Source organism: Magnolia sinica, chromosome 14, assembly GCF_029962835.1.
Source record: "Magnolia sinica isolate HGM2019 chromosome 14, MsV1, whole genome shotgun sequence".
Classification (NCBI taxonomy): Eukaryota; Viridiplantae; Streptophyta; class Magnoliopsida; order Magnoliales; family Magnoliaceae; genus Magnolia; species Magnolia sinica.
Genome location: NC_080586.1, coordinates 652,561 through 673,945, shown reverse-complemented (window position 1 = coordinate 673,945; position 21,385 = coordinate 652,561). Strand labels below are relative to the sequence as shown.

General features: G+C 37.8%; 1 protein-coding gene across 3 annotated transcripts; it reads right to left on the bottom strand.

The window, feature by feature from the left end:
- Positions 1 to 8,870: 8,870 nt before the first annotated feature.
- On the bottom strand, positions 8,871 to 20,989 carry LOC131225328 (glucose-1-phosphate adenylyltransferase large subunit 1-like). Of its 3 annotated transcripts, none has more exons than XM_058220851.1 (16): positions 20,682 to 20,989; positions 20,127 to 20,493; positions 19,372 to 19,494; positions 16,057 to 16,230; positions 15,701 to 15,793; positions 15,398 to 15,481; positions 15,244 to 15,299; positions 15,027 to 15,120; positions 14,761 to 14,873; positions 12,201 to 12,273; positions 11,917 to 11,997; positions 11,739 to 11,825; positions 11,546 to 11,650; positions 11,102 to 11,208; positions 10,949 to 11,009; positions 8,871 to 9,519 (listed from the first exon to the last, which is right to left on the bottom strand). In XM_058220851.1, exons 2-16 carry the CDS (start codon positions 20,379 to 20,381, stop codon positions 9,418 to 9,420), a joined length of 1,608 nt encoding a protein of 535 aa, XP_058076834.1. In that variant the 5' UTR covers positions 20,382 to 20,493; positions 20,682 to 20,989; the 3' UTR covers positions 8,871 to 9,417. The 3 variants fall into 3 exon arrangements, with proteins under 3 accessions (XP_058076834.1, XP_058076832.1, XP_058076833.1); XM_058220849.1 differs by having other exon boundaries at positions 20,127 to 20,416; XM_058220850.1 differs by having other exon boundaries at positions 20,127 to 20,412.
- Positions 20,990 to 21,385: the final 396 nt, after the last annotated feature.

The following is a 21,385-nucleotide window of genomic DNA, read 5'->3' as shown; positions in this document are numbered from 1 at the left end:
GCCTAGAAATGAGAACGTCGAACGATGTTCATGAATTAGAGAGAGGATATTCGACTAGTTTCATTTCTTTGAGTTTATTTAAGTATCAATTGGTTACATAGTTTAGTCAGTTTTATTTTGAGTTAATACACACTATCTGTATCATTTTTAAGTGTCTGCGTATCAATCTTCATAGGCAGTCAGAGTATCAAATAACTCTCTTTAAAAAAAAAAAACCAACGATGACATGACTGGGCACGTAGGCGGATTTCCTGCGAAAGCCTTCCGCAAGAAGTTCCTGCGTCCTAAACTTAGGTGGGGCCCAATGTTTTTCAGGAATCCGCTCCGTCCATCTATTTTTTGAGCTCATTTTAGGAGAGTATATTAAAATTGAGCAGGATCTAAGACTCAAGTGGGTCATGGCTCGCTGTTGGAATTTTTTTAGTTTTTTAAAACTTTCCAAAGAAAGAAAAACAGAAGCACCGATCCGAACCGTACCCAATCCGATCCGACTCGGTTTTCCTGACCGAGTCAAACTCGGATCAAATCAAGCCAGTAGTGTACCAAATCGGATCGAGTTAGATGACCCAGACTCGGTCCCGGATCAGATCGAGTTTGGGTCCGTCTATGGAAATTTCGGACTGAGTCGAATTAGACCCAATCCGGTCCGGCTCGACTTGATGCCCAGCTATACACTCGTGTATTACAAAATGGGATGAGTTTTTTAATATATTATATATGATTTAAAAATAGAAAGATGCACTTAAACCAACCAAACCTACTACACTGGGTTGCTTATGCTAGATTTGCCTGATTTCATCGGATCAACTGTCAAAATAAGCTGTAGTTTCTTTTAAAAAAAATAAAAATAAAAATAAAAATCATAAATAGTAAGTTTTAGTCCGAGTATAACTTTTGATCTTTTAAGATGTAGAAGTGCTGCACAATATGAAAATGGCTTAGAAAAGTTAGAAGAATAATGTGTTGGGCTTAAACTTAATATTTTTAGCTGAAAACCACATAGTCTAATAAAAATAGAGGTAGTGTATAAATAGTATGTCACGTTTTTATCATGTTTGTGTTAGAGTATAAGTCTAAAACTCAATCCTGCATTTGAGTTCCTTATTTAAAGATTTATAATTTCATTTTTTTATCATCAATTAAGTTATTTCAAATTTATTAGGAATTATTCATACTTTTATAGCTTTTGGATGCGATAAAGCTTGGAGTAGTTATCCTATGAGGAAGATGATGATTGACCTCATCATGTCCCTCCCTACACCAATGACCAATTCAGCCATGGACTAATATGGCCCACTTGAATTTTCGATCTATTTCATTTTATTTTATTTTGGCTTATGTCCTAGCATATATAAGCTCCAATTGGATAAGTAGATTTAGAGCTCCAATTGGATGGGTAGAATTCTCACGAATATAGTGTGCCAAAGTAGCTTCGAAAGGCAATCCACATCCTATTAGTTAGGCTTTTGGGTTGTGGGACCTGCAATGAAGTATTTAAAGCAGGCATGGTTTGGCTGGCAACTCTATGGTTTGGCTGGCAACTCTATCACCTGCCAAGTGGTTGGTGTCAAAGCTCCAGCCACTGTGGTGTATGTGTTTTATTTCCACTCATTCAACTTTAGAGCATGAGTACAAAATACAAGGGAGATGCAAAGCTCAATTGGACAAAATATGGGGAGAAAACGGGGATTAAATGCTTACCATTGAAAACTTTCTTAAGGGCTACCAAAGTTTTCGATTAAGCTTATATTTGTGTTTTCTCTTTATCCAGGTCAATGTGACCTTATGAACAGGTTGGATCATAGGTAAATGTTACTGTGGGCCGCATAGGAAGGTGGACATCATTATCCCCATGGTTTCTTATAGTGTGGTCCACTTGAGCTTTGGATCTACCTTTTTTTTTGGTTCATGCTCTAAAATACTCTGTCAAAATGGATGGACAACGTGGATAAAACACATAAATCATGGTAGGGCCCACAGAGCTTTGACATCAGCAAGCTGGCTGGTGTTGGGTCACCATCCAAACTGCATCCATCTCAAGCGTAAATTGTACACTTGGGATGTAGCTACCTCAATCAAATAGGTGTATGTCTTGTAGATGGAGCATGGACTGAAGTTAGATTTTATCATACAATCATAGCCTCTGATCAATGGATATTTGTTTGTTGGACCGTTAACTATTTTCTTTTATAGCCATCGTTAGATGTTTCTCATCATACTTCCATTTTAATGCATAATAGATGACCATCTATGGTGGGCCCAACTATTGAAATGCTCTAATTTGAGTGCATGCGCACCACATGTGCAAAATCTGTGTGCGTGCATAAGGTGCATATGGAGCTAGCAGATGGGGCTGAAAGTTGGGCAGGTCAGTGCTTAACCCTAGCCTAAACCAAGGTTTCTATACCTCACTCTAACTCAACCCAATCCAACCTTCCTTGGGAATTTTCAACTCAAGCCCAACTCAAGCCAGGTTGGTTGGGTGGATGCATGCTAATATTTTCATTATTATATTAATCTACTATATTTTAATATATGTCTTATTTTTATTTTTTGTACTTACAATTTTATTAATTATATATGTAGTTATTTATCGTAAAAATTTTCATTTTTTCTAAACAAATAAGCTAAAATATAGGATAACTACTCATTTAAAAGTCATGTGTGTAGCACACAATTTATTTGGGAGAGAGAAATCTGGCGTATCTTGTTGGCTAGAGTCATCAAAAATGATGTGGACCAATGAAATCCAATTGCACTTGAATTTCTTGTGCCTTCAACATAGGCCATTCATACTCTATTATAATTTATAAGTAACTTATATATTGGCCGGGTTAGATTGGGTTGGATTAGGTCAGGCAACCCAAGACTTCAACCTTAGCTCGACCTAAGTTTTATTAAGTTGGTGTTTGTATAACACAAGCATGATGTTAAACCCGGTATATCCTGCCCAAGCCCAACTAATGTTGGGTCTGTTACTAGTTGGTCAGATTGAACCCACTTGACTTTCAGCCCTACTAATGTACGTCTATCCTCAAGAAACCAAAGAATAGAAGAAAAAGAATGAATCAGTCAGTTGGACCATAAGTTATGGTCCACCCGCCTGCCGTGGGGATTTCATAGTGCAAAAATCAGCCACATCCACTATTTGGCTGAACCTGCATTTCGCTATCTATCAATGGTTAGAAATTTTTTTTATATGATTTACCCCACCTTAACAAATAGACAAAATTTATTTTTGCACCAGGTATTCATCTTAGTGGGGCCAACATATTGGAGGGGGTTGATATTGCATTCACTTAATAGGCTAAAAGTAATTTGATGAGTGGACCGTAACTGATTGAGGTGGTCTCAAATCCAAACGGCTAGACCACAAGTTACGGTCCACCCAGCTGAAAATTTTCAGCTTATTAATTGCATACGACAACCAACCCTTTCAATAGGATGGTCCCACCATGAGATCACCTACTGCCAAAATCAACACCATCTACTCATCAGGTGGGCCAGATTGCAGACAAGAATGTTTTAGCCATTGATAAACAGCAAAATACAAGTGTGGTTCACTTGGTGAGTAGATTTAAGTATTTCTGCACAAGATCGTGTAGAACAAGGGCTAGCCTATTAGAGGGGTCAGATACAGCATAAATAGTTTGAAGTTATCCACAAGATGGACCACGAGTAATAGTCCAACGAGTTGGACTCAAGACGACCTTTGTAATTAATAGTAGGGCTGAGGAACGGTTTAACTGGAGAGGTGCACATGCAAGGAGCGTTCTTTGTTGGCATTTCTCCCAAAAACTCCAATTTCGGTTATTTGGTTTTGATAATAAATTTCAGTTTTATGGAAATTCAGGCATTAGAAATAAATATTAATAACATCATCGATTAAAACGGAACGCTGAAACCTAACCGCCTGCAAAGCTCATGCAGCCAACATGTCACGTGTCTGTGACGTTCAACCCATTGAGATGGTACACGTGAATGCACACGATTAACACAAGAAATGGTGTGAGGAGGAAGAACACGGTATATATTAAGTATTCAAAACATTAAATTCATAGGGTTAATCTTGAATCCACAAGATAAAAAGAAATTTTAAAATTTTTATTAATCAATAAAGCACATACTTCCAATTACATCACTTACTAATAAAATTAAAATTTCTAATTAAGAGTTATAATTCAACTAAACTAGAATTTACTTAAAATAATAAAATTTACTAAAAATATAAAATCTTAATTTAATTATATTGTATAATTCCTAACATGATTAGAAACAATTACTAAACAAATTGCATATGCTAAAACTTTGAAACAAATGAGATATATCTAAATTAAAACTTACTAAAAATAGTAAGTTTTTTTTTTTTTTTTTTTTTAACTTCAATTTTCAATTGGAAGAACGATTTTTATTTTTTTTCACAAATTGAACTGACGTAACCAACTTATGACGGTTAGTTGATTCCGAATGACCTATTACAATAAAAATTTATAGGTCATGCGTAGCGTAACAATATCTAAATCAAAAGTTATAATTATTTTATAGTTCACACTTTGAAAGACAATTTCTTTTCACCTAAAATAAATTTCTTCAATCTAAACACACATAGGCTTAATTGTGTTAGGTCCTACATAGGATTGGCCCCGAATCTAATAAACTATGTCTGCTTCCATTTAGACTTCTTTTGGGCCAATTATTCCAAGAATAAGTATGTAACCTGCCCTACATCAACAAAGCCAGCTAATGAAGAAAGTGTTATTGCAAGTCAACATATGGAGCGTTTTACAATGTTGGATGAACCTAAACTTGTGGGCCCCACCATGGGTAGATCATTATATATTAAACTCCTCAAAATGAGTTCATTTCATTTTAGTTAATTAAAATTACATCCAGGTTTGCTTGGTTACAGCAAATTTTAAGATATCAGTTCATTTTGGCTAACTATAATTATAAGTCAGGGTGTGTTTGGTTGCACCAAATATCTTAATTAACTAAAATAATCTTGGTAAGCCGACATTCAATAGGAAGGTCACCAATTAGATGACATAGATCTTCGATGTTGGATAACTAAAACATGGGCCCCATTGAATTGACTAGGACCAATGGCACAGGACATTGCATATCCTCGTACGAATATCATATAGCTGCTCTGTGGATGTTTTTGGGACGTCTCCTTTTTCTTTTTTCTTTTTTTCTTTTTCTTTTTTAAAATCCTATTTTCTCAACTTCGATCCGAAGCAAATTCATGTAAATCCGGTTCGTTGAGCTTTTCGTCTGAATCTGCAACAACCCACGAAAGCCCTCACGTGACCTTCTCAAGTTCCAAAGCTCAATGTCTCTATCACGTGACCATCCCAACCATCGATGCATTTAATTCTACAGGGTTTGTATTATACGGTGCTCTTGTCCAACCGTCTGCACCGTGCTGTTCAGGTCTTCCATTTATACAAGTGGGGCCCATTGTTCAATAATGAAAACCATTGATGTGATAGGCCTCACACTCAATGCACCGAAATTTCCCGAATTGTCAGCTCTCATAGCCTATTCAGACTTCTCTCGTTCAATCTGAAATGTTAATTTATTTTCTGAACCGAATCTCTGTTAGCTCAACCATTTCAAGGGTGATATTGTTCATCTTATAGATTTTTTGTTCGTGGTCCATTCTAGTAGGGGATCAATGGTTTGGATCATGGAATCATGGCCGCTACTTGTGCAAACTGAATAACTGAACAGTATGGAAGGGACTTTTCCACGTGCAGTGGGGACCATACGAACGGTTAGATATATTTGATATAAGGTAAGAGAGCTTTGCTAATTCTACACGGGTGCGGAAGGCAGCTCATGTGCAGGCCACACATGTAACAGACTGGCACATTAGTACGAGATCAAATCCATTTACTAGAGGCAATCCACTATGTAGAAGCTCGTGCTAAGGAATTAGGTTGATTCCATGGTCAGGTGGTAGACAGCTTACAAAACAAACATCTGAAAAAAATATTTTGCTGAAGTTTTCTTAATCGTCCAGCTGTTCTGACATTGTCACCCACTAACTGAATGGACTAGATTTCTTTTTAAAAGAGAAAAATACATGGTCAGACCCACTTGGATATTGCACAAGTAGAGGTGGGCATCGAGCCGAGTCGAGTCGAGGTGGGCCAAGCTTGGCTTGGCTTGTCCATGATGTACTCGAGTTCGAGCTCGAGCTCGAGCTTGGCCTCGAGCTCAACATTGAAGCTTGGCTTGTTTGCCAAAGTTGTCGAGTCGAGTTCGAGTCGAGCTAGTGGTTCGAGTCGAGTCGAGTTTACCTCGAGTCGAGCTCGAGCTTGTTGGGTGAGAGAGTAATGGATTCTGTTCTTGATCCTCCTCCATTGATGAAAAATTCAAATATGTTAAGAGAATCAAAGCAAAACCCGATGAAAAAACCAAACAAAGCTTCGAATCGGATGAGAAAACCTGTAAGAATCGATCTGTTCTTGATCTTCTTCCACCAGCAAAAATCCAAGTACTAGAAAAAAGAAAGAGAGCAAAACACAGATTAGAAATCTAAAGTAAAGAGCTCTAGCCAATAAGATCATTGGATTTCCTTGAAGCTCAAACAAATTTGAGAAGAACCCATCTCGAATTTCTTGAGTTTCTCGCCTAAGAAGTAGATCTCAAGAGATTGAAATCGTACTATTGTGGAGCTGAAATGAAAACTAGTAGTGGTGGTCGGGGCGGGCGTGCAGCTAGCAGTGGGCAGAGAAAGAGAAGAAAGGGAAAGGGAAGGGGGTGCGTGCAGTTGAGTAGAGACTCTAAGTTTTTTTTTTAATTTTTATTTTTATTTTTATTTTTAAAGTTTAAACTTAAAACTTATATTAATATAATATAATATATAAATATATATATATATATATATATATATATATAATATTTAACATTTAATATATTTATTAATCGAGCCGAGTCGAGCTCGAGTTCGAGCTTCGAGTCGAGTTGAGTTCGAGTCGAGTCGAGTTGAAATATCCCCTGGTCGAACTTGGCTTGAACTCAACTCGAGCTTCAAATAATTAGCTTGGCTTGGCTTGAATCGGCCATTCAAGCCGAGTCAATCCGAGCTGACTCGAGCAAGCTTTTCGAGCTAGCTTGACTCGTGAACAGCCCTATGCACAAGTCAACATTGCTTTTAAAAAATAAATAATAAATAAATAAATAAAATTGTTAGCTTGTTAGTACACCCCACTGTCAGTTGACACTTCACTGTTAGCCACCCCCACTAGGGATCGATACCAAGACCTCACTGTTGAAACAAGGTATCTTTCACTCAGTCTACCACTTGAGCTATGGATCAAGGTGTCCAAGTCAACATTGCTTGGTGGCGTATATATAAGCTGATGTGGTATTAACAAAGCTCTTCATGCATAAACCTCCTAATCTAACGTTTTTAACATTTTAAAAATACCTATTCGCTTTTTTATTTCTATACCAAATTCCTCCACTTTAAACAATGTTATACTTGGGGCTGGATCACAAGCGATACGAAGTAGGCAGCCACACACGTGTCCCAGCATTGCCTGAGCAGAAACTGCTGAGCTCCACGTGTCATAATTTTAATGGATCTGTCACATGCATGCTCCATAGCATGACAATGGTGGGCCAAACGTCAACGTCGAGAAAGCTTGCAAGCTTTTGAAACGCCACTGAGCATTGGCAAATACCAATCTCTCGGAGAAGCTTGGAAAGCATGACAGAGTAGGGGATGGCAAACCAAAACATGATATATATCGTATAAAAGTAAAAGATACCTTTTGCATGACATTCCAATATTCTGACTTTTAGGCCCATTCACATTTTAGCCATAGGCATATGCACATAACGTTGCTGGGCCGGTGACAATGTCCCATTGTGTCATTTTTTTTGGGTACCCAATAGCCCACCAATTTTTATTTTTATTTTGGTATATACACGTCGGATAAGGATTCCTATGTTACGACCGTAGACATGTGAATTTATGAGAAACAGCTGCGTCCATTTTTGTTCATGAACGATTATATATGAAAATAGATTAGAGATTAAGAGGCAGCATGTTGTTGTTGTTTCTCCTTGTGAAACTGTTTTCTGCTCTGAATCCTAGGTCTTTCTTGTTCTGTATTAATGGCTGCTTCATTTCCATCTGAGCCAAATTTCAGCACGAAACCAACTTATTTTACGTTCCTAAATAACATGTGGGCCCACCATTATCATCCAGTGGCACCCCAAATATAGATGAGGGGATTTCAACTTGAAGAATTTCCTGCTTTTCAATTCATTCTTGTTTTGAACAACTCAAAAATCAGCCCACATGTTTCTGAAACCAAAATAAGGGGAAAAACCAGCGTTTACCGGCCCAAGCCATCCCAATAAAATGAGTTGCAACATATGGGGCATGAATTATTTTCAGCCGAGATTTTGCACTGTTCTGGCGATCCCTTGTTCAAAGTTTCCGTCACCCAGGGCCCATTTGAAGCGAGCCCCCCCCTGCCCACCAAATGCCATTTGAAAATGGGCTACTAAAACCAGAAATCATAAGCATGACTTGCACTATTGTCATTGTAGTAGACAATGGTATGGAAAGAAAAGTACTAGCCATGGTAAGATCTTTCATTATTTTGAAAATTCTACTATAATAGTAGGAAAAAAAAAAAAACCACAACTTATTTATTATAGCTGCCCACCTAATTTCTGCACCAAAGGTTGCATATACGAGGCATATTATGCATCCATGTCTGTGATTTCAAAGGGTGAAATGCAAAATTTTGATGAGAAATAGCTGGTGCAGTGGTCAATGGCGGCAGCATGCATGGTGGATACACATGACAGTTCTCCAATCAGGTTGGAGGTAGGTCACATGTAGATAGGGCACACCAACAAGACAATCTACAGATATGATAATAGTTCCAACAAAGTTCAAAATGATGGTGGCCTGCAATTGCTGGTGTAGCAGTACCACATGAAAGATGACGACATTTACACTCTGCAAGTAGACCACCAGTGAAAGCAAAGAATAAGATAACGGTACCCACTGTAATTGGATTAAGCTTCAATATCTATCCCAGTGCTCAATTAGATGAGACTTGCGTTGGATAACAATCATCTCATCACTGCTGAAACTTCAGAAAGGATGGTCGATGAGATTTATGCTTAGTTAACCCTCATTGCTTAAGCCATTCACTTCAGTCTATGGTAGAGAGAGAGAGAGAGAGAGAGAGAGAGAGAGAGAGAGAGAGAGAGAGAGCACAGTTGCATTCATCGTAGAGCCTGTACACTGAGAGCAGGAAAAGACAGTTCTCATCTCTGAGCATCGACCTCTGTTTTATTGCAGCTCTGATGTGTTGATGATATTTACATGTTACTCTCTGGTTGATGTTACTATCTGGTTGATGTCTGTCACTGGAAAGATCTCTATATGACAGTTCCATCCCGAATCGTGGAATTCTTCGACACCACTGTAATCCCAGAGCGGATATAGAAGCCATCCGATGGTCTATCTGCCTCTTCCACCTTCTGCATCAACAAAATGGGTTTTGCATGAAAATTTATAAGCATTAAAAGGCAGAGGGTTTGCGTAGTTTGAAAACTTGGTGACTCAACTTGACATTCGGCCGAGTCAACTCAACTCGATGAGAATTGAGTCGAGTCACTGTGAAACTAGCTGACAAGCTCAACTCGGCTCAGACTCGTCATGACTCATTAAGTCAGCTCACCTACTGGATCAACTCAACACAAATCGGCATTAATCGAACCAAGTCACTCACTGAGTTAAGTGGTTAAGATGAAAGTGATGGTGGGGATCTGAACTCACAACCTCAAATAGCGAGACAACAGTGTCTACCAACAGACCACAACTATTTTTGTTTTTTTTTTTTTTTTTTTTTTCTGTGTGTGTTTTTTTATTCTCATAAAGTTCTAAGTATCTATTAGTAGTTAAGTATGATTCCTGGTTGAATTGTTAAATATTGAGTTAAGTTTTCAAACTATGGAAGTTAGCAACCTCTACCTTCATAGTAACAGTAAGAAATTTGCTCTACTGTAAATAACATCTAAATTTGCTAGTTGCAGCACATATAGATACTTAAATTCAGAATATTCAAGTTTTCTTTAATGCAATGCTTCGTGAGTTCCAAGCTCTCATAGGAAATGCAGCAGCAGTTGTAGCATTATTCTCATCTTTCTTAAACCTTAATCACAAATAACCTATTTATTTACAGATATGATAACTGCACCAACACCAATTATTTGGATATACCTATTTTCTTTTTTTGGGACGAATTAAACTACTGCTCTGTTTTAATTCCCAAGCAGAAAATAGGTGTATACAAATAGATCAGGACAGGTAAACTCCCTCATTTTAGTGTGTTCTTTCTATTTAAGTTCTTCTACATCAAATATCAATTTGAAGATTTCCAAGACTAGGTATATGTCAGAGAAAAAAGAAAAGAAAAGAAAAAACTAAAGAAATGAATTTATCAAAAACATCATGAGTTGAATTTGTAAAATGACCTTTCACATACATTTCATGTGTAAAAATATTTCATTGTCTTATCTGCATTGGCACTAGGACAATTATTACAAAATGTTGCAGCATGTGATCTTTCCAATGTGTGGATCATTGGGTTGATTATTTATTTGCAATGTATTGGTGGTCAAGTTGTTTGATTCTAATTCAATGACTAAACAAACATCAGAAAAGTTAAAGAGTAAAAGAATCTAAACAAACAGAACGAGGATTTTGAGTAAGAATCCATCTAATTGGCAGTTTGCAAAGAATGAACCTACGAACTGAGAATCTTGTGAATTCAAAAACATACACATTAAAGCTGAAAATACAGCAAAAAATATAACATCTACCATGAAACGAAGATATTTCGTGAAACAGACAATTCATCATGCTGCAAATAAACAACGGGCTAGTGTTACAGTTATAAATTCTTACATCCGTGTTTGATATGACAACATCCTTCCCAATCTTGGCGTTCTTGTCAATAATACAGTTCCTACAATAAAGATCATTCATGTCTTATCAAGCAGAAATGGTTGCCTGAAACATCTGGTAATTCATTATGGTTGTTAAATCAGTATAATATACCTAATTTTGGTGTTTCTTCCAACACCAATTGGAACTTTTGATTCGGCCAGGAGGGATGCAATCTCTGCCTCCGTTTGATAATAGTCAGCACCCATCATCATGGTGTCCTAGTAAGGGCATTCCAAGCCGTTTTCTTAGACAGAACAATTTGGAGTTGAAAAAGACTAATTTTAGCTTCCAAATAACAGCCCCAAATACATCACTATTCATTGAAGCCAAGAAGAACACCATTCAACTCAGACCGCAAAGAAATGGATAGAGAAGAGAGAAAAAGACATTCTAAGGAAATAAATGCTAGGAAACAGAGGTATTCTTTCTAATTTCATTGGGTTTAATATGGCAAAGTTTCAACTCATCAAGATGGCAAAAAGAATTTCATCGGTCGCAGAAAAGGGGTTATAAGGTTTCCACATATACAAACAGAGGTAAAATAAACCTAAGTACCTTCAACTCAGCTCCATACTCTAGTCTTGAGCGAACCCCTACTATGGAATGTTCGACACTGCATTCCCTCAAGAAGCAACCATGAGAAATTATAGAATTCGAAACCTGTAGGTGTCAAAAGTAAAAACCAGTTACATAATCCGTGCTAAAGGCAGTCCAACCTCAGTAGCAAAAGCAGTAAAGACAATCATACATGGCACTTCTCTATTTTACTTGGTGGTAGAAACCGAGGAGATGTGAAGATCGGCTTCAGTGGATCATAAAAGTAAAACTTGGGAGGCTTTCACAAAGAGAATTAAAACGCATCAGCTTGCAGAAGTTATTGGAACTCAATAGAATTGAAAGCAGATAGGTATTGAAAGAGAGAATACCTGATCAGTGAGTGCCAAATTTGCATCAAAAAATGATTTTATTGTTCCAATGTCTTCCCAATAGCCATTGAAAAGATATGCCTGCCATGGAATGAATCCACAACACAGTTATTACAGACATGTTGTCCTCAGAGAAACCCAATTCAAGTCATATCAAAACAAAGTAAAACTTTCAAAACATAGTAAAACTTAGTTCAATCTCAAGCACAAGAAGGTGGCATCAACTACCAAAGCAGAAGGCCCCTATGCACTGAGGTGGATATGCATCTTGAGGAATAAGTCACCTGAACATTGTAATCTTTAGCAGCCCATGGAATTATCTCTGATCCAAAATCATTAGCGGTCGGATACCGCCACCTGAAAATGGTCAAATAGGGTAGAAATTGTATTGGTAGATTCAATTTACTAAATTCAATTTGTTCATTTGAGCAAATAAAATCAGTTTTTGATTTTGAGAGAACAAGGAATCATTTAAAATAATGAGTTTCAGTTCAATGATTCACTCATACAAATGCAACATAGACACACCATTTTCATCAGCAAAAGGGTGTACGGTATGCAGGTTTTACATGTGAATCACATGCAAGTCAGCATGGCAAGTGTACAAGTTGCGAATAAGAGAAACAAATGTACAGTTTTAATTGAAGAATTATGGTTACCAATGCATCAGTGTGAGTAGTGTCCTGATGCATCCATTCTATACCAGTGGGGACATAGTTTTAGTGCATGGTGAAAAATATTGGCTGCTATGTATTCTTAATTTTGGATGAACCAATCATTACCATCATCATCATCTAAGCCTTATCCCAACTAATTGGGGTTGGCTACATGGATTATGTTTTGTCATTCCACTCTAACAAGGATCGTATCCTCAGTTAAACCAATAGGTAATCAAGTCTTTTCTTACTACCTACATCCATTTCCTTTTGAGCCTTCCCCTTGCCCTTTTAGAGCCTTCAACTTGACCAACTCAGTCTTTATAACCAGTGCAGATCTTGGCCTCTGTTGCACATGGCCAAACCATCTAAAATCTACTTTCCCCATTTTATTACCTGTTGCTGCTACTAGTAAGTTCCCTTAAATGCATTCATTTCTAATTCTATACTTCCTAGTCTTTCCACTCACCCATCTCAACATCTTCATTTCAGCTACGCTCATCTTATGAACATTTTGTTCCTTAACTGCCCAACATTTTGTCCCATAAAGCATTTCTTCCATTACAGCATCTTATAAAGTCCCCCTTCAGTTTGATTGTTTTGTAGTAACCACGTAGAACTCTAGACGCACCTCTCCGCTTCTTCTGCCTAACTATAATTCTATGAGCAAAATCCTTCTCAATCTCTCAACTTACATGAATCATTGACTTTTTTTAATTATTATTTAATAGCTTAATTCAAGAGAAACTAAGGTGTACAATCCTTCGGGCGGGCCCCAACAAAAAGATCCGGGGCACGCCTATCATGTGGAAATCGTAGCCAAAGCTATACAAGACGAAGCTGGAAAAATGACAAGGAGAGGGAGCTGGGGGGCAGATGACATAAAAGGGGCAGCAGACGAGCAAAACACTGGCGCAAAAGGAGGATCCCACAGGCGGGACCGGTGGAAGACACTAGCGAGAGGGACGGCCAGGACAGAGGCCCAAGATAGGGGGGATTAGCCCACGCCTTTCTTGATTTTGCAGAGGCGGATCTGCCCTACTCCTGCTCTATCTAAAACCAAAGATCCTTTAATGAGCTTGGGGAGATATCAAAAATGGCATTTTGGGATACTTCTTCAGCAATCTTAACTAGTTCCTTGTTTCCGCTCCGTTCAATATACTCCAACTTTACCCAACTGTTTTTAAAACTTTTAGATCTAAAGTATCCCTCCATAGTTCTAGCTCTTTATTTACCATCTTCCTTAATGTCGTCAATCAAAACTATGCCATCTGCAAACAACATACACCACAGGACCTCTTCCAGTAAACAACATAAACCCACCCTAGGTGTATGCGTACAATAATTAGAAACTCATCCCTCGACCACGTGGAGATCCGTTCTCTTTGGATTAAAATTTTACCTCAACTAAGTAGGAAAATAACCTCATTTTCAATAAACCGAAACACTGTATTTTTCATATCGACCACCTATACAAGCCTAATCAGTTAAGTCACAGCAATACAACCTATATATCAGTGCAATACTAGGTGGGACCTCACTGGAATGTGAATCTCTGCCATGGCTGGTTCCAAAAGCCCAGGTAAAAGAGGAAGTCGGTGTCCGGTGGACAGCCAAATCATAAAATTTTTGCCAATCTACCATCTAAAAAGTAAACACCAAATTGTTGTGAGAAAGGCTAAGAATTTACCAATATGTATTGGTTTTGGAGTTGATCAATACATACTAGGATGCAGATATTTTGTACCTTGGTTTGGTAATCCAAACCGTTCACCCAATGGTCCCCACCATGGATGAGAATTCCCTGAAAAGCTTCCAGATTGGATGACCCAGCCACCAAATCTATGGCTTTATTTTGGACCATTTCTGTTTATTTCTACATTTATCCATGGATTAGGATATTCTACCCTTGGAGCTGTTTTAGGCATCAACGATCCAACACTGGGCCCACCAATCAAATTGTTGGAAATGAACTGTCACATGTGACATTATTCACTTTCTTATCCACAATAACCATAATTCCCTCTTTTAATATTGATTGTAAATAAAAGCTTCAAGTTCAACTTTGACATCATATAATTCAACAACTCTATTGAGCTGTGGTCACTCAGGAAGATGCAAATGCATATAGCTCAATGCAAAGGGTGAAAGGTTTGTATTCCGGTGAGGAGCATGTATAGAAAGTTACCTTAGAAGCTTTAGCAGAACCTCTGTTTTGAACAAATATATCCCCATTGAGGCAATATATGGAAACTTCTTTGCATCCTGAGCAGACAATCCTAGAACAGTCGTATCCACTTGCTGCAGTCACAAAAGTCTTTTGTTCAGACAAAAAGCTGCATGAGAGAATGTTCTGGCCAACTATTTCTGGTTTTACACTGTTTATCTTCATTTTCTGCATGCATGTGTGCAAACTCAAACCAAGAAGTGTATGTGAAAAGGAAGAGTGGCTACCATGGACTCTAGACTTTCACCCTTGGGTTTTTCAAGAAACTGATGGATTCGACCAGTATCGTCGATCTTCATTAATCCAAAATCAGAAGCACGGCTGCAGGTACAAAAACCAAACTTGATCAGATAGAATGATAAACTTAACTCTTGTTGGAAAAGCAAGCCTAAAAAGGTACAATGTTAAGAAAAATAATATGGAACCATGTTCAGAAATGTTTACCTGTCATCCATTGGGACACAAGAAACAGATATATCAGCACCCGAATCGATGTGCTTCTGTGGATGGGTTTTCATGATTTTAATCAGAATCTATGGAAATAATTAAAAAAACAGAAATAAATGCTGATGAATATCCACAAGAAGACTGGTTAAACCTGCACGAAATCCATGTAATCCATTCTATAAAGATGATCGCCGGACAATATCAGGATGTTCTCTATATGTCTATTCTTGGCATCCTGCAAAGATTGTAGGAACAATGCAGATGAATACGCTGAGGATTTAAAAATATATATATTTATCCCTGTGAGCTCAGCAGGCATCTGCATCAGCATCTGTCTAGAAGTCTTGCGCTTGTATGCCCCTTGTGTAGCTTTCATGCATGAATAGTTGCTTGGCTATGAGTTATTTGGTGTAACATTGGAAGTAGAAAAAAAGGTTATCTGCAGATTCCTCACCTCAAAGAGCCATATAAACTGTCGTACAGCATCAGCCGTTCCCTGGAACCACTTATTTCCAAATTCACCAGGTGTCTGGGTAGCTGCTAACACCTATTAGGAGATGAATCAATTACGTAGGGAAGAAACTCCATCAGAATAGGAGACAGAAAAGAAGAAACTAAATCTCCCTATTTCATTCAAACCACACTTCTCCCATATGCCACTCTCAGTGTTTTACCAGTGTTCTTAACCAGGAATGAAGGTACTGATTATCTCATTCTTTTGTTACCATAATGAGTTTAAAAATTTTAAAAAAAATTTAAAAAAATTTAAAAAATTAAAAAAAAAAACCACACACACCAGATCTAGCATACCTCAACAAATCCATCACCAAAGTTAACACCATTCCCAAAATCATAGGTTCGAGCAAGATGACGATTGAGAGATTGCGAGTTGAATTGGGTAAGGATGTAAATTTTGTTTATTCCACTATTAATGCAGTTGCTCATTGGAACATCAATAAGCCTATAACAACCTCCAATTGGCACCTATGGACCAGACAAAAGAAGGTTAAATGCAGATAAATGGTATTCCACACATCAAACTATTTAAGGAATGTATTTCAGGATAGGAATGGTATACCCAACATAATTAACTTTCCAAAAAAAAAAAAAAAACAGAGAGAGAGCTTGTAATTGTATCATGACAATGCCTAGCAGGTTTTATATGAAATGCTGAGACGTCTTTCAAATGTAATAATAACTAATAAATCAGCCAGGTGATAAGGTGACTCTAGTCATGAAACACCCATGTTAAGTGGTCATGCACAGGCAAGTCACTGGACTCTGCCAATGCATGAAAGACCAACTAAGTGGGACAGACTGTGAGTTGGCATGATATGGACCAAAGTGTGATGCATGAGCAAAAGTTGCACTAGCTGACCAGTGCAACATTTAGAGAAAGGACTGGCGGTTGGGCACATGCCTGAACCCCAGCAAGTGGGTGGACAAAAGAGAGGTTACAAGCAGGTACTGCTGATGAGGCAGTTGTGAAAGGCTTGGCAGTCATTCATTGCGCTGGGACACTTGTTTGAGTAAGATATTAGACATGTGGCAGCAGTTATTGTAACTTCCTTGTAATTAATTGTATGTCTACTTACGATACCCCATGGCCCATGGGAGGACCTTGGGCTTGGTGTATCATGTAAAGGACATTTTCCTCAGAATTCATAAGGTTGGGTTGGTACCTGTAAAAATTGTGCTGCTTGTGTGTGTACTTTTGAGTTCCCTTTATTCCTCTGCAGCTGTTGGATTGTTTTTGGCTGAACTAAGGGCTGAAATCCTTAGGGCCGTTTGGGAGCTTGGATTTGGAGTGCATTGGAATCCAAATCACAATTTCATTGGAACCAAGGTGATTCTGAATCCTTATTTGTGTTTGGTTGAAATGGACTGGAATTCAAATACTGTTTGGGAGCTTGTATTTGGAGGGCATTGGAATTCTTCGGTATATTCATAGGACTTAGATTAGATTGACGAAATTAGGTTTCATATCCGTAATTAGTATGTATATGTGATATTTGATTGAACGATTGTAATAAGCCCATTAAAATATATGTTTTGGCCAAAAAAGAGGAAATTTTGAGCCTTGGATGGGCCACAAATGCAAGGATCACTAACAGGAGACTCATTGACGTTTTTAACCGTCCATTTAGATGTCAATGTTTGGATGTTTCAGATCATGCTATTGATGTGATTTTAGTATTGCAACTGATAATTGGATTGTTTTGGGGTATCATCAGCGTGCCATGTGTTCAATGGATTAGTAGCCTAGAGACACCTTTGTTATGTGTGCAACTCTCCTGCCCTTAAAATGAAGGCAAAAAAGGCACTTCCTTTGGATTACACTGAAATCTAAACATTTTGCTAAGATTTCAAAACACAGCAAAAAGGTAGATTTGAAATACCTCTAATTCCATTTACCTCCAAATTGAAGGCCGCCAAATGCAAAAGGCAATTATTTGGATTTGAAATACACCCATTTACCACCAAATCCAAGGTGCCAAACAGGGTATTAGGGAGATCAAAGAATAGCAGCAACCAAGGAGTACCCTTCATTCTCCATTCTTCCCACAATAGTCACCAAGGTGACTAATGACATCCAGGAACTGGCATTCTATTTTCTAACATGAAATGACACTGAACCTAGAATATCTTATGAAAAAATGCAATCCAATTACCTCGTTTGTGCCAACAAAATTCCATGACATACTATTGCCTCTTTCATGTCAAGAGCCTAAACAAAGAAAAGTGATTTTAGGTAGCCGCTTTGTCCCTTTTGAATTAATGAACTAGCAATAAGGATCAATGTCTCATCTTGAGAAAGAAGGCTCCAACCAAAGCTTTTAAATTCTGTTATGTATTTTAAGTTTACAACAACAAGGCCTTATCCCAAAACTCAGTTTGGGAATTGTTGCACCATGCACTTTCTTCTCTTTCCTCCCTATTCTTGTCACTCCCCTCCAGATGTAGACACCACTAGTCGTTGCTGGTGTACTTTTATGATGCACTCTCCCTTACACAATTCAAGATAAGAATCTAGCCAATGGATCAGGCCCAAGCCTAGGAATTCAGCTTATTATTTCAAGCCCGAGCGCATTCATTTAAAGGATTCATGGTGCATAGCTTTGAGACCATGTTTCATGCATAAGAGAAGGAAAGAAATTTTGAAACTCATACATGTCTTAGGAAAGTCTTTTGCATGGTTTTGAAATTTGTATATGCATTGGGACTCAGGATTATTGGAACCGATTTTTATATGAAAATTTTAGTTATGAGCTGGTTGGTGTAATTGGTCTTATGTAAGGACTTGTTTTGCAATGAGAAAGGCATTCTATTTCAAATTCAAATAATAATAATAATTGTCAATTGCAAATTTCCAGCAAAAGAAAAGGTTTGTGTGATTCCTCTTTAATAGGAGTTGAGTGATTCCTCTTTAGTTGTGAGTGATTCCAACCCACACCAGTGTAGTGATTGATGGTTCATCAATAGCAATTTTTGCTGCAGAAAATTTCAATTCTAATAGCTCTATTGCTTGCAACGTTTCTAGTACTTCTGGTTAGTGAATTATTTTTGTAAATTTTTTGGGTTATTGCATATCAATTCTACATTTATCCAATAGAAATTCAGGCCATTCCAATCACCAGAAAAATTATTAAAATTCCCACAGTGCTAGCTGTCTAAAAGTAGCAATTTTCTGGACAGTTTGTGAACGTCCAAAAATCAATTGCATTTGAGCATCCTTTTCTTTTTCTTCCCTCTGTAACAAGACTTGATAAGGTTTCTCTTGGGTTTTGAATCACCTAAATCCAGGTTGTATTCAAGGAGATAAATCATTTTGAAGTCAGGGAATGTAAGCTGTCCATTTCCAGTCTTTTGCAACCACAGCGGACTGCATCATTTACAAACTTTCTGGTTGAAACTGATACTGCAAATTAGCAGGAATTAAGTAGATGCACTGCAAAGCTGAAATACCTATTTCTAACTGACAAAAGCATTATGGTTTTTTAATTGTTGAATTTAAAACAAAACAAGCACAATGAAATCAGGCCCTTGGACAAAAGATCAACAAAACAGAACATCGCATGGTTTAAGCATAAATGAACAATACTCAAACATCCCAAGTTTGCTTACAGCTGGCTTGGCCCTTCTTTCAGTTAGAGGGAAAAGTCGTGTTCCAGCCCCACCACCCAATATGATTGAGGCAACAGTTTTAGGATCCGCTTGTGGGTCTGTAAACATCGGTGCCTGCAAGGTCTGTTTGCCAAGTTCAAAAAAGGAAGGGTAAGCTCTCCAACAGTCTCCAAGACAGAACCTAACAAAACTCAATTAAAAAATAAAAAATTAAAAAATAAAAAAGAAGAAGAAGAAGAAGAAGAAGAAAATAAAATAAAAGCTTTGCATTAAAATTGTACGGAAACACAAACCAATATTATCTACACATCATTATTGTAACACTGCATAGACATTAAACAGAAAAGGTGGAATACCTTTGCTGTTCATAGCTATTGCAGCCAAGGATATCTAAATCCAAATTCAACAAGGATATTGGGAAAAACCCACAAACTTCTAAGGGCTAAACATATCAAAACTCAATCAATTCAGAGATAGAATACCCAATAATACAGTTTTGATATTCCAAATATTGATTAAGGAAAGGGATATGGCCCTTCATTCATAACAAAACACAATGGATCGTCTTTTGTTCATCCAAAAGACATCCTGACAAGAACATTTATTTCTCTGATTGAACGCAATGTAAACATGATTAGAGCAATGATTAAACTAAACAGAACAACACATCAAAGAATCTGTAATTGGGAAAAGAAAATTCGGATTAAAAAAATTCTCACTTAATAACATTAGAAGATTCAGAGAGAACATTTTACCATGAACTCGTTCGCAACGTCTGCAAGAACCGAGTTAACCACTAAGCTTTTCACCCTGGCATCCCTTCCCCTGCAGACACTATGATTTTCCAACAGCTGACCGGATACCCTGCTCTTTAAAACTCTTTCACCAAAGAAAGAAGACGACGACGAAGATCGTGCAGAAACCGAAACCCTGTCGTGGTGAAGTGGCATCTTCAAAGACAGGTCAACGGATCCGAGCATAGAAGAAGGCGTCTGTAATGCTCTCGCCATGACTACGATCAAAGCAGATCAAAACTCCTCTCTTCCTTGATTAACAACAACAAATAGGCAAGTGAACAAAAGCGTCTATAAATGCGATTCTTTAAACCCGAATTTTCAACACCTGCATTTTTTAGGTAGACTTGGATCGCAATCACAATCCTTATTAAAAATCTCCAATCGCAATCGATTGCGATCGATCCTAATTATAATATTAAAGAAATGATAAAAGAGACCTCGACTTCGTACTATTATATTATTTAAATAATTCTTTTAATGAGAGATCTGAGAATGCGGACAAACAGCTAATACCTGATGCTGCTGGCACTGCTCCTTCAACTTCAAATGAAGAAATCCCTTCGTTTTCTTCTTATTTCCAAAGTCCTTTTGCCGCGGAATCGAGCAAGGAATGTATCTGTCTTTGAATCCGTATGGAGATTCTTCAGCAGCTTAACGGAAAAGTCATCGACGAGAATCTTCCGTTATCTCAGAAAGGTTTGATGATCTCCTGATGAGAAATTTCAGAAGATGAGCAGATGCAATGGAGAAAATTTCCCTACACCGTATAGATCTCAACTGATTTAACGAAAAATGGATTTGCTTAATCTATGGGATTAGAGTAGCAGAAGAAAATAGCGCCGATTCGGTACTGAACCCTCCACTGCTGACGGTGGTGTTGGAAAATCTCTGTGGGCCCCACCATGATGTATGGGTTTTATCGACCCTGGCCATCCATTTCTCCATATCATTTTAGGGCATGAGCCCAAAAATGAGGCAGATCTAAATCTCAGGTGAACCACACTACAGGAAAGAGTGGTGATTGAACACCTACCATTAAAAACTTATTTGAGTGAGCAAAAGTTTTAGATCAAGCTGATATTTGTGTTTTCCCTTCATCCGAAATCCATATGATCTAATCAACAGGTTGGATGGAAAATAAAGAGGCTTTATAAAGTTTTTAATGGTGGACATTCACTTACCACTGTTTCACGTGGTGTGGTCCACCTGAGATTTTA

Coding starts and splice junctions, on each gene's coding strand:
- LOC131225328 (XM_058220851.1), bottom strand. CDS start 20,381: ATGGCGAGAGCATTACAGACGCCTTCTTCTATGCTCGGATCCGTTGAC. Junction 16,231..19,371: donor AAAGAAGGGCCAAGCCAGCT/GTAAGCAAACTT, acceptor TCTGGTCCATAG/GTGCCAATTGGAGGTTGTTA. Junction 11,010..11,101: donor GGAAGAAACACCAAAATTAG/GTATATTATACT, acceptor TCTTTATTGTAG/GAACTGTATTATTGACAAGA.